This window comes from Stenella coeruleoalba, assembly GCF_951394435.1.
Source record: "Stenella coeruleoalba genome assembly, chromosome: 2".
Taxonomy (NCBI): domain Eukaryota; kingdom Metazoa; phylum Chordata; class Mammalia; order Artiodactyla; family Delphinidae; genus Stenella; species Stenella coeruleoalba.
The window spans coordinates 83,874,352-83,887,335 of NC_137147.1; the positions used below are offsets into that span (position 1 = coordinate 83,874,352).

At 54.8% G+C, this 12,984-nt stretch overlaps 1 protein-coding gene across 1 annotated transcript; it reads left to right on the forward strand.

Moving 5' to 3' along the window:
• Nucleotides 1-50: 50 nt before the first annotated feature.
• VPS18 (VPS18 core subunit of CORVET and HOPS complexes) lies at nucleotides 51-8,294 on the forward strand. Its single transcript, XM_079913157.1, has 5 exons — nucleotides 51-443; nucleotides 1,430-1,571; nucleotides 3,736-3,827; nucleotides 3,959-5,829; nucleotides 6,869-8,294. The coding sequence occupies exons 1-5, from the start codon at nucleotides 353-355 to the stop codon at nucleotides 7,592-7,594; spliced, it is 2,922 nt and encodes a 973-aa protein (XP_079769283.1). The 5' UTR covers nucleotides 51-352; the 3' UTR covers nucleotides 7,595-8,294.
• Nucleotides 8,295-12,984: the final 4,690 nt, after the last annotated feature.

The following is a 12,984-nucleotide window of genomic DNA, read 5'->3' on the forward strand; positions in this document are numbered from 1 at the left end:
TAAAGGCGCGCGTCCCGGGGGCGGGAGTCAGCTGAGCTGCTCGGGGGAGGTTGGGATCACCTGAGATCGGCTAGGGGGAGCCGGTGGTCTCCTGGGGGCGGGAGTTGGGTGCAGTACTGCGCCAGATTCAAGGGGGAGAGCTCCCCGGTCTTCTCGCTCTATAAGGCGAGAGTGAGAAGATCCTCAGGATTTTAAAGAGGAGGAGTCGGCGGCGGCGGCGGATTGCCAGGATCTGTCAGATCCCTGTCGAGGCTGGGGAGTCGCAGCTTCCAATCCGGGGAGACGGGGATCCCTGGGGGGAGCCCTGTTGTAATCCCTGGGCCCAAGACGGAGGACCCACAGGCCGGGCACCATGGCGTCTATCCTGGATGAATACGAGGACTCCCTCTCCCGCTCGGCCGTCTTGCAGCCCGGCTGCCCCAGCGTCGGCATCCCCCACTCGGGTAAGGGAAGTGAGGGCGCCTCTGCACCTCTTAGCTCTCCTGGCATCTGCAAGAGAGGAGCGGAGGGGTTGGCTCCAGGAGCTCGGGTTCACCTCCTGGACGTGCAGTCTGGGTCTAGGCCCTTGATTCTCCTCAGGCACTTATGGCCCCCAGCTGGTGGATGGTCGAAGATTGAAAGAGCAGCAAGAGCAGCCGCGTGATCTAGGCCCTGCCACTAGGGTCCTTCTAAGAGGGAACTGGAACTCAGATAAGGAAGTGTCTTGCTTACAGGGCCGCAGTTGGGAAAACTGAGAATAGGCTCAGATGAGAATAGGCTTCATCTGATTCAGTGTTTTTCCCACCAGGCCCCTTCTGGAGGTGGGAGGAAAAGAGTGGGCAAAGAACTGGTGAAATGGGAATGTTGTAGGGGAAGGAGGGATGGTCCTAGAGGGAACTTTGTCACTGAACAGGGGAAAATGAAGTACTTTAGGCTTTTGCTAGAGCTGTGTGCATCTGGGCGTTGAGGGGAAGTTTTTGCAGCAGTTTGTTAACCAACTGATTGGAAGGATTCCCCAAGGATCCCTCCGCCCTCATTCTTCTGGAGACTCACTGAGAGTATTACTGCATGGGCAAGGAGGAGGGGAGAGAGCGGAACTAGACTACTTTAGTTGAGCTGGGATTGCTTGGCCAAAGATTGATAAGGGAGAACACCCAACCCTTCCCCGCCCACCACATTACCACTGGGAGCAGGTATATCATGGTGTAACAGCATCCCAAGGGTTCAAAGAATCAACCCCTCACTGCTTTCAGAGATGTGGGAAGAGCCCAGAACCCCTAATGTAGCCTAGGACTAATGTAGAGGTGATTAGCAAACTGCTTGATATATTGGTATTCAAGTGCTGGCTCACCAAGGTCCCGGGGTAGCAATATGTTGGGAAGGTGGAGAGGAATATGTTGCCCTTCCTCCCTCTGTTCCATAGCTAACCTTTCCTTGGCTCCTCACCTAGGATATGTGAATGCCCAGCTAGAGAAGGAAGTGCCCATTTTCACGAGGCAGCGCATTGACTTTACCCCTTCTGAGCGTATCACCAGTCTTGTCGTCTCCTGCAATCAGCTCTGCATGAGCCTGGGCAAGGATACACTACTCCGGTAAGTGAGGACCCAAAAGGTTTAGGAGTAGGGAGTGGATTGGTGGTATTTTGGAACTACTGACTGACCGGGCCTTTTTTCCACTCTGGGCAGGTTAAACAGTGGATTTGGAATGTTCAGGAAATATCCTATCCCTTCCTAAAGAGAACCAGTAGCATAGTAGACCCGGACTCTGAGCTCAGCTCTCCCACTTAACAGGGATGGAAAGTCACCCAGTCTTTCTGAACACGTCCCTTCATCTGTTAAAGACAGTACCAACCCACAAGTTAGTCATGTAGATAAGCGAAACGGTCTAGAGTCCTGAAATAAATCCACTATAAATGGAAATAAAATATCTCAATAAAACTGGAAATAAATAGTATAAGTAAATGGAACTAATATATGACAAAGGTGTCAGCAAAATTGTTTATCTATCCAGAATAACCATCTGGGATGAAACAGAGCTAAACCTCTGTATCATAAAAATGAATTCTAAGTGGAATAATTATTTGAATACAAAAAATAGTGTGAATGTTAAAAGAATATTTAATAAATTTCAATGTTCTTGGGCTGAAGAGAGACCTTCTTACTCAAGCTAGAAAATCCAGAATCCACAAGGGAAAAGGTAGATAGATTTGACCATGTAGTGATTGCTGTTATGACAGAATAAAAATAAAAAAGCATATGAAGCAGGTCAGGACAAAAGATGGTGGGAAAATAATGTTTTTCCACATATGACTGAAGATTTACATTCCTGTTCCTTAAAAAGCCCTTAGAAATTAATAAGAAAAAGACAGTCCAGGGAATTCCCTTGTGGTCCAGTGGTTAGGACTTGGCGCTTTCACTGCTGGGGCCCAGGTTCAGTCCCCGGTTGGGGAACTAAGATCCCGCAAGCTGTGAGGTGCAGCCAAAAAAAAAAAGAAAAAAGACGGTTCAATAGAAAAGGGAGGGTAAACAAGATAAACAAGCAGTTCACAGAAGAGGAACTACAAATTTTCCAGTAAACATCTGAAAATAATTTTCAGCCTGTGGGAAATGCAAATCAAAATCACAGTAAGATACCATTTTTTTTCAACCTATCAGATTAGCAAAAATTTTAAACAGTAATATATGATGCTGGTGAAGATACACAGAGATGGACTCTCATACATTACTGGAAAGAGTATAAATTGCCACCATCTTTTGGAAAAATAATGTGGCAATGTCTGTTAAACACTGAAATATCTATAACTTTGACCTGGCAGTCCCACTTTGGGGAATACATACCATAGAAAGAAAAGTACCAGTTTACAAAGGTATAGATACAAGGATGTTGATTCCAGCAGTATTTGTGGTAGGAAAAACTGGACCCAAGCTGCATATCCATCAATAGGAAAATGATTAAGTTATAGTTCACCCATAAAAGGGAATATTATGCAGTTATTAAAACAATGAGTTAGCTGTATCTGTTGACCCAGTGGGATGTTCATGAAATATCATTAAGTGAGAAAAGCAAATTATAAATTAATATGCATACACACACATATATACAATGTGAAAACATTTTTGTAAAAACTGATAAAATAAGCTTGTTTATATTATGAACATGGAGAAAGATGTTAACATCAGTTTTTTCCATTGGGAATAATAGGAGTTTGGGAAGAAAATCATTAACTTTTTCTTCATACACTGTTGTATTGATTCTTTAGTTAGAATGAGCATATAATTTGAAAAGAATTTCATAAGGGAAATACCTTAAATAGGAAATAATCTTAAGGGAGCACTCCTCAAGGTTATTGTGAAGGTTAATTGAGGTCATACTAGCTCAAGCTCTTGGCATGGTGCTTGGTATATAGAAAGTGCTCAGTAACCATTAGCTACTATTTGTTGTTCCCTTTTTACCCCGGCATTCTGGGATACCCCTGCCTATCCTCCTAGATGCACTGGAGGTATGTTGAGCAGAAGGAAAAGACTTCTGCTTAGTGACTTCTCACAATGAAGTGGGGGTGTTCTCAGAGCTGAGCGTTCTTAAGGAGGACCCCACATGTGTTTCAGAGTTCCCTTGGGATTGTAGTCAGAATTTTGTGTGTCTATGTAGATTTCAGGGAAGAAAGGCTGTGCCTTTCATCAGATTATAAAGAGGTCTGTGATTCAACAGAAGGATCTGCCCTTCTCTGGAGTGAGGCTGTGACTCTTGTCCCAACAGCATTGACTTAGGCAAAGCAAATGAACCCAACCACATGGAGCTGGGGCGCAAGGATGATGCCAAAGTTCACAAGATGTTCCTGGACCCTACTGGTAAGTGGTGGTAGAGTTCTGAGATGGGGAGTAGGGGGTGGGGGATGTTGAGGGTAGGTCACTGCCTGGGTGGGTGGGATCTGAGGGTGGGAATAGCATCCTCTAGGGTGCCATGCTCTCCCCCACTCCAGGCTCTCACCTGCTGATTGCTCTGAGCAGCACTGAGGTCCTCTACGTGAACCGTAATGGACAGAAAGTTCGGCCCCTGGCACGCTGGAAGGGGCAGCTGGTGGAGAGTGTGGGCTGGAACAAGGCCCTGGGTACTGAGAGCAGCACAGGCCCCATCCTGGTCGGCACTGCCCAAGGTCAGATCTTTGAAGCAGAGCTCTCGGCCAGCGAGGGTGGGCTTTTCGGCCCTGCCCCGGATCTCTACTTCCGTCCGTTGTATGTGCTAAACGAAGAAGGGGGCCCAGCACCTGTGTGTTCCCTCGAGGCGGAGCGGGGCCCTGAAGGGCGTGGGTTTGTCATCGCCACCACTCGGCAGCGCCTCTTCCAGTTCATAGGCCGAGCAGCCGAGGGAGCTGAGGCCCAGGGCTTCTCAGGGCTCTTTGCTGCCTACACTGACCACCCACCCCCATTCCGTGAGTTCCCCAGCAGTCTGGGCTACAGTGAGTTGGCCTTCTACACCCCCAAGTTGCGCTCTGCGCCCCGGGCCTTCGCTTGGATGATGGGGGATGGCGTGTTGTATGGCTCGTTGGACTGCGGGCGTCCCGACTCCCTGCTGAGCGAGGAGCGGGTCTGGGAGTACCCAGAGGGGGTGGGTCCTGGGGCCAGCCCACCCCTGGCCATCGTCCTGACCCAGTTCCACTTCCTGCTGCTGCTGGCGGACCGGGTGGAGGCGGTGTGCACGCTGACGGGGCAGGTGGTGCTGCGGGACCACTTCCTGGAGAAGTTTGGGCCGCTGAAGCACATGGTGAAGGACTCCTCCACAGGCCACCTGTGGGCCCACACTGAGCGGGCCGTCTTCCGCTACCAGGTACAGCGGGAGGCCCGGGATGTCTGGCGCACCTACCTGGACATGAACCGCTTCGACCTGGCCAAAGAGTATTGTCGAGAGCGGCCTGACTGCCTGGACACGGTCCTGGCCCGGGAGGCCGACTTCTGCTTCCGCCAGCATCGTTACCTGGAGAGTGCCCGCTGCTACGCCCTGACTCAGAGCTACTTTGAGGAGATTGCCCTCAAGTTCTTGGAGGCCCACCAGGAGGAGGCGCTGGCCGAGTTCCTGCAGCGAAAACTGGCCAGTTTGAAGCCTGCTGAGCGCACCCAGGCCACGCTGCTTACCGCCTGGCTGACGGAGCTCTACCTGAGCCGACTCGGGGCCCTGCAGGGTGACCCTGAGGCCCTGAACCTCTACCGGGAAACCCGGGAGCGTTTCCGCGCCTTCCTAAGCAGCCCCCGCCACAAGGAGTGGCTCTTCGCCAGCCGGGCCTCCATCCACGAGCTGCTCGCCAGCCACGGGGACACAGAGCACATGGTATACTTCGCTGTGATCATGCAGGACTACGAGCGCGTGGTGGCATACCACTGCCAGCATGAGGCCTACGAGGAGGCCCTGGCTGTGCTGGCCCGCCACCGTGACCCCCAGCTCTTCTACAAGTTCTCACCCATCCTTATCCGTCACATCCCTCGCCAGCTGGTGGACGCCTGGATTGAGCTGGGCAGCCGGCTGGATGCCCGGCAGCTCATCCCTGCCCTGGTGAACTATAGCCAGGGTGGCGAGGCCCAGCAGGTGAGCCAGGCCATCCGCTACATGGAGTTCTGCGTGAATGTACTGGGCGAGACTGAGCAGGCCATTCACAATTACCTGCTGTCGCTCTATGCCCGAGGCCAGCCAGCCTCGCTGCTGGCCTACCTCGAGCAGGCCGGGGCCAGCCCACACCGGGTACATTATGACCTCAAGTACGCGCTGCGGCTCTGTGCTGAGCATGGCCACCACCATGCTTGCGTCCATGTCTACAAGGTCCTGGAGCTGTATGAGGAGGCTGTGGACCTGGCCCTGCAGGTGAGCCAATGAGCCTTGACCCTATCCAGGAGAGGGGCCTGGAGAGCAGTAGCTTCAGGTGCTGAAGGGCCAGAGGGACACTGTGGCTAGGGGGTGCTGGCTTCTCTCCCAGATAGCAACTGTAGTATAGAGGTTAAGAACACAGACTCAAGTCAGGGTTTGAATTCTGGTTCTGCCTCTTACTAAGCTGTGTGACCTCAGGCTGGTTTCCGAACCTCTCTTTGCGTCAGATTATTCAGACGCAAAATGGGGATGATGTTATAGTACTTCCCTCACAGGTAAATTCTGCGTACCTGCTAGCCACAATTGCAGAAGGGGAAAGTGCTGAGTTGCATTGCTCAAATAATGAATTGTCACCTGCGTAGGATCGTGTGAAGTGCTATTTAAAATTCGAGGGGGGGCTTCCCTGGTGGCGCAGTGGTTGAGAGTCTGCCTGCCGATGCAGGGGACATGGGTTCATGCCCCGGTCCGGGAAGATCCCACATGCCGCGGAGCGGCTGGGCCCGTGAGCCATGGCCGCTGAGCCTGCGCGTCCGGAGCCTGTGCTCCACAGTGGGAGAGGCCACAACAGTGAGAGGCCCGCGTACTGCAAAAAATAAATAAATAAATAAATAAAATTCGAGGGAATTCCCTGGTGGTCCAGTGGTTAGAACTCTGCACTTTCACTACCAAGGGCGTGGGTTTGATCCCTGGTCGGGGAACTAAGATCCCGCAAGCCACGCAGCGAGGCCAAAAAAAAAAAGGAATTCCTGGGTCTGAACCCAGGACTTACTGAATCAAAATGTCTGTGGAGGGGGCCCAGAAATCTGTATTTTGGATGTGCTCCCCAGGTGATTTGTAAATTCACTAAAATTGCAGGCCCACCATCATAAGTAGCGTTTGTGTAGCTCTGACAGAGGCAGGCCCATTACTGAGACAGGTTCCTTCCCAGCCCCGAGGAGCCCCGTCTCACTTGCTGCCTGGAGTGCTGGGCCTCTGTCTTTCCCACAGACCCTGTCCTGAGTGGGACCTGACCCTAACGCTCTCAGCCTCCCCACAGGTGGACGTGGACCTGGCCAAGCAGTGTGCTGACCTGCCCGAGGAAGATGAGGAGCTACGCAAGAAGCTGTGGCTGAAGATTGCTCGGCATGTGGTGCAGGAGGAGGAGGATGTGCAGACGGCCATGGCCTGCCTGGCCAGCTGCCCCCTGCTCAAGATCGAGGACGTGCTGCCTTTCTTCCCTGACTTCGTCACCATCGACCACTTCAAGGAGGCGATCTGCAGCTCGCTGAAGGCTTACAACCACCACATCCAAGAGCTGCAGCGGGAGATGGAAGAGGCCACGGCCAGCGCCCAGCGCATCCGGCGAGACCTGCAGGAGCTGCGGGGCCGCTATGGCACCGTGGAGCCCCAGGACAAATGTGCCACCTGCGACTTCCCCCTGCTCAACCGCCCTTTTTACCTCTTCCTTTGTGGCCACATGTTCCATGCTGACTGCCTGCTGCAGGCCGTGCGGCCTGGCCTGCCGGCCTACAAGCAGGCTCGGCTCGAGGAGCTACAGCGAAAGCTGGGCGCCGCTCCACCCCCTGCCAAGGGCTCTGCCCGGGCTAAGGAGGCCGAGGGGGGCGCTGCCACCGGGGGGCCCAGCCGGGAACAGCTCAAGGCTGACCTGGATGAACTGGTGGCCGCTGAGTGCGTGTACTGTGGAGAGCTGATGATCCGCTCTATTGACCGGCCCTTCATCGACCCTCAGCGCTACGAGGAGGAGCACCTCAGTTGGTTGTAGGAATGTGTCAACCCCGATAGGCGGGCAGGCGGTTGGGGGCTGTCCCTTCTTGGGAAGGCCACAGCATCATCTGTCCTTGGTCTCCTGGAGGCTGCTGGGCTGGGACTGTGGTGGGGGGAGCAGAATCATAGCTGTTGTCCTCGAGGGGTGAGCTACGAGTGCATTCTGCCAGCTGCCCGTGCTGTTCTTCAGGGCTGCCTTAGAGCTGCTGTTTTGCTAGGCCGTCAGCCTGCTTCCCAACGGAGGGCCTTAGCCTGGAGAAGTCAGAATTCTGACCCCATTACCATTCCCCCTGCGCCTAACAGCTCTTTCTTCCTTTTCCCTCCTCACACACATCATGTTCTCTTTCTGGAGCACTACCTACCATTATTCCTTTTCACTCTGTGGCTCTTCTCCCTCAGAAGCCCTCTCTTCTGTCGGCTTCTAGGTCCCACAGGTGAAAAGACAACCCCTCCAAGTCCTGGGCATGGGGTGGGGGGAAAGGTGGTGCTGATGGTGGGCATGCTCTTGTGCACACTGTCTGGGGCTCCAGTGTGAGGGGTACCCTGGGGCAGAGGGCCTCACGGAGGACAGTGGGAGATGGTGATGGGGTGGAGAGCATTAAACTGTCTGCACTGGTGACTGTGGAGTTGATGGCTTTGTGTTGATGCTGGGCAGAGTGGTGTGTGAGTGATCTCCAAGAGGGGCTAGGGTGTCACGGGGAAGCTGCCAGGGCCCTGCATGTTCAAGCCTTGGCCCTTGCTCCTTTTCCTGGAGATGTGACAGGATGATTTTGCCATTTTCTGCTCACTTCTTTGCCTTCCACTGTATCCGTTCTGACTCCAGGCTTCTGTTGGTAATTAGGGCCCACCTAGGAGCAGGGACTGTTCTTCCCTTTGGCCAGCAGGTGGTGTTGCTCCCCACAGAACCCTCCACACTCAGGCAGCAGGGGGCGCTGATTGCTCAAGTCACTTTCTCCACTGGTGCTTCCTAGGTCTATTCCCTCCGTAGTTGTTCCCAAGAGTTTTCTGGTAATCTCCACTGCCTAACCATAAATCTAAGCCCCTCGTTCTTCCTCCCTCCACTGGCCCTTACGCATGCTAGATTTTGCTTGCCCCTCCCTTTGCCAGCCTGCATCCCTGCCTTCTCAACTTCTGCCCAGTTTTGATACTGCCCTACGACTGTCTGGCATTAAACCATGATTTTTTTTGGCCAAGCTGCGTGGCATGCGGGATCTTAGTTCCTCGACCAGGAATCCAACCTGTGCCCCCTGCATTGGAAGCACATAGTCTTAATCACTGGACCGCCAGGGAAGTCCCTTAACCATAATGTTGAGGTCCAACATGGAGGCGAGACTACCACTGCCACCATCCATGGCATTTGGCAGATATGTTTTCTCCCCATCTATCTCCTTTGACCTGCCCATCCCCCCAGCTTACAGTTCTTTAGTTGTGGCTCGAGGCTAAGCCCTAGGGAGTCCTGAAGCAGGGCCTTCCCGTGATATCAGCTGAGCACCCTTTGCTCCATGGACTGGTGTTCACAGTCCACTGCCCAGGTTTATGGGTGTGGTCTATCAGCCGCCCAGACTGAAACAAAATAAAAAGTGAGTGTTCCTGGAATCAGGCTGGGGTCAGGTCACCTAGCTAGTGACTGCAGGCGTCTCTCTTGCCCCTGCAGCCTAATCCTCTTCCAAGACTTTTATCTCCTTCAGCCCTGGGAGAATCTTGCCCTGCTTATTCTTTTCCAGCCACTAGAACAACGGGGTCTCTTCATGGCCCCTGCCAAGGGATAGGGCCAGAAGCTGCCCATCTTTGATGAGCCTCAGACTCCCCATCTTGCCCCAGAAGCCAGAGTGGAAGCAAATGGGGGGTAGGGTCCCGCTGGGTGAGTAGAGGGCATCCTAATCCTGTTCCATTTCCCCCGTTCCAGGAAGATTTGGAGGGCTCCTGCTCCCCATGTGGCCTAAGGCTCCCCTCACACCTAGACATGCCCAGTAGTGGGCTCAGGGTCGTATTCCTCACTGTCAGTGAGAACTAGGTATAAACCTTGGCCCACCACTGGCATGGTCACTTGCTTACTTGAAACAGCTTGGGGCTTCTGTCTTTGCACATAATGGGTGCCTAATACATGTTAGTTAAACAGACACTGCCCTATTGCTCCCTCCTCCCAGAGGACTTGGCTAAGACAGCTTGGGACACCCCTGCCCCTTCTGTCCTCTCTTAAGCCTGCCCATCTGGTCCTAGGCTGCTTCCTCTTTCCTGGAAAAAGGCCCCAGTCTTCTCTGGCACTGACAGAATGGGGTTCCGTTGAGTCAGGGCAACGGGAAGCCACAGCTCTTAGATCCCTGGAAACCAAGCAAGGCCTGGAGTGGAGGGGAGAGAGACGGCCCTCTGGGCCTTGGCCCTAAGCCTGGGGGAGGGCCAGGAGGGGGTGGGGTGGGGGAGCAGCTACGTGGGTAGGGGCCAAGATGAATGAGCTGCTCCTGGAGCGGTCACTGGAAATAGGAGGAGTGGCCACAGGCAGTGACGCTGGGATCAGGGCAGGAGGCCTGTAAACAAGGAAGCCACCTGGGGGAGATGCAGGGCGGCCACTGGTCCTGGAGAGCAGGTGCTTCCTGAGGCCCGCCCTTGAGAGGGCCCTGGGGGGCCGCCTGGCCGAGTCAGCGGTGGGCACTAGGGGGCGCTGTCTACTGGTTTCCTGAACTCACCGTCTCCTTTCCTCCGCTCCAGGGGGGAGTGGCCCCCGGAGGGTGTGCCCGCCCTACGTCTGAGGCCTGAGTGACCCGCTCACCGCCCTTCTCCTGTCCCCAAGGCAGACTGGCCAAAGGCACCAACCCTGGCAGGGAGGGCGCGGGGCTCAGAGCCTGGCCAGCCCGGGTGTGAGCTCATTCCCCCAGGACCACCAACTCCCGCAGCTCCTGCGCAGTGTCCCCCTGCCCCGAGCTCGGGTCACAGGCCGGGCACCCCAACCCCATTGGTTGGGAGGGGGCCTCCAGGCTCCAGGCTGCCCTTGGCGCTGGCCCCCCTGGCGCCAGGGAAACAAAAGGTTAGGGGGCCGAGAGGGAGTTATCAGGCCCGCCACTACCACCGGGGGAGGGAGAAGGGGAGGGGGCCACGAGGGGCGCACCTCCTCCCCACTGCCCCAGCTCTGCAGATTCTTCGAGACACTTTCACAGGCGGAAATTCCCAGAGGTCAGAGGAGGGAAACGGTTAATTCCTTTTATTCAATGGGTCCCCCCTACACGCCTCCCCCCAACTTCCTCCCTCCACTTCCCGCCCCCCCCTGTGTGAACAGGAAGTGGAGAGGAAAAGGCTCTGAGCAGAGCAGCTGGGAGCAGGAGGCAGGGAGTGGGCGGCAGGCTTGGTGCCAGCCCTGCCCCTCACGGTTACTTGCTGGAGGGCCAGACCCACTGTGGCCTGGGAAAGAACCTGCAGTCCCGCTGGCGGGTGGCAGCAGAGCCGGGAAACAGCCTTGTGTCGGAGCCCCCTTCCCTCAGCCTGCTTCCAGGTCAGAGGCTGCTGCACTGAGGGCGCAAAGCATCCTCTGCCCAAAACCCAGCTGCCCTTGCCACTGCAGCCCCACCCCCACTGAAGGCTGGGCATCCCGAGGCTGGCAGGCATCTCTTCAGGCAGCCGCCAGTCCTGGCAGTGGCTCCAGCCGCTCAGCCCCTTGGCCCTGCCAGTTCTTTGAAGCTCATGCAGCACTTCCTGTTTGGGGCAGGCGATGCCAGGGCCCCTCCCCCACCATTGTTCTGTAGAGACCATAGGTCCATCTGTTGCCCCATGGTGGGGCCCCTAGGGAGTGCCACAGGGGAGCAGCCCCACAAAGGACCCTGCTGGCAGCTTTGCTTACGTGGAGCAAGGCTGGGCCCTGCAGCAGGTTGAGGGTGAATGGTGGTCAGAGGCAGGCCCGGGATGGGCAGTAGGACAGAAGGAGGATGCTAGATGGTTCTAGTCCTTGGGCCACCTTCAGCTTTCTCCTCCACCTGGACCATGGAGATGACGATATTCAGGGAGCTATACATGCTGAAGCCACCAGGAGAGGGACACCATTCTTATGCCCAGCTTCCAAAAGGGCAAAGTGAGGCAGAGGGACAAACTTTGGCTAGGGATGGGCCATAAAAGGGGCACAAAGTAGGGTTCTTCTTTCAAGGGGATTAGCCCCTGCTTGCTGAATGCCCCCTATTGGGTGCTTTCCTCTCCCTGAGCAGCTTTGCCTTTTCTCAGCTTTCAACTTGAAGTAGCCCTTGAGCTGAGCAGTAGGAGCCATGAGGTCACGGGAGGTTAGGGTGGCCCTAGGTCGGTGACCAGCAACCGATGTCCACTGAGAACAAGCCCGGGCAGGCCTGGCAGAAAAGGAGAAAGGGGCATTGGTTTGGCCCCCAGGAAGGTGGGTGCTACTTCTGGTTTCCAGGCTGCTGTGGCCAAAGGTCTATTTGTGTTTCCCAGGTGGAGAGGCAGGTGCTGTGTATCTCCAGCTCACCTCCTCTGCCGAGGCGTGGTCTCATGGCTCTGACCTTGACCTGCTTCCTCCCGCAGGGTTAGGACCCCAGACATGGTCTGCTCCATTTCTCTCACCAGATCCTCTGGCTTCTCTCCCCAACCCAGGACCTGAAACTGCCTAGATCACAGCTCCCAGAAGGTCAGAGCTGCAGAGACCTCAGATCGAGGCCATAGAGTGCTGTGGGACCTTTATTCAAATAAAAACATCCCTTGTGGATGTCTGATACCTGAAATTGATATGCTGAGCATCCCTGGTGGGAGCTGGGCTGGCAGGGGGCGGGGATCACCTTATTCACTGTCATTTCCTCCTCCATCCCAATTTCTATGAGATGCCAGGATGCCCACGAACCAAGTTTGAAAACCACTGAGCTGCTGATCCTACCTCCTGATTTTACAGATGCTGAAGAGAAATTTGTGGCTGACGTGAGGCTCCATCCAGGATCCGGTCCCTTCTCCATGAGATTCAGCATCGGTCAGCAATGATCCCACGTCCCCTGGGAGCCAGACACGGTCCTAGACCCTTCGTTGTGCTTGCTTTCCATCTCCAGTCAAGTGGGTTGAGCTGAGGGACAGGGAGGTGATCTGGAAAGAGCAGTCTCTGCTCTGTCATTTACCAGCTGTCAGTTTAATCACACCCTCAGAACCTCCATTTCTTCATCTGTAAAATGTGAATAAACACAGCAGACCTTGAGAGGCTCGCATGAAGTCTAGGGAGAGCAGTGCAGCACATCTGTGGTTAGCCCGGGGCCTGGCACCCACACATCCCTGATGGCTTGCTTCTCCTCCACTTTACTCTGTGACTGTTCCTTTAGGGCTGGGACCCTGTGAGCCCTATCATGGTTCTCTCCTCACAAACCCCTCTGATCTCCTCGTGGGAAATCAGAGTGGAATTGAAAGAAAGAGGCTTAC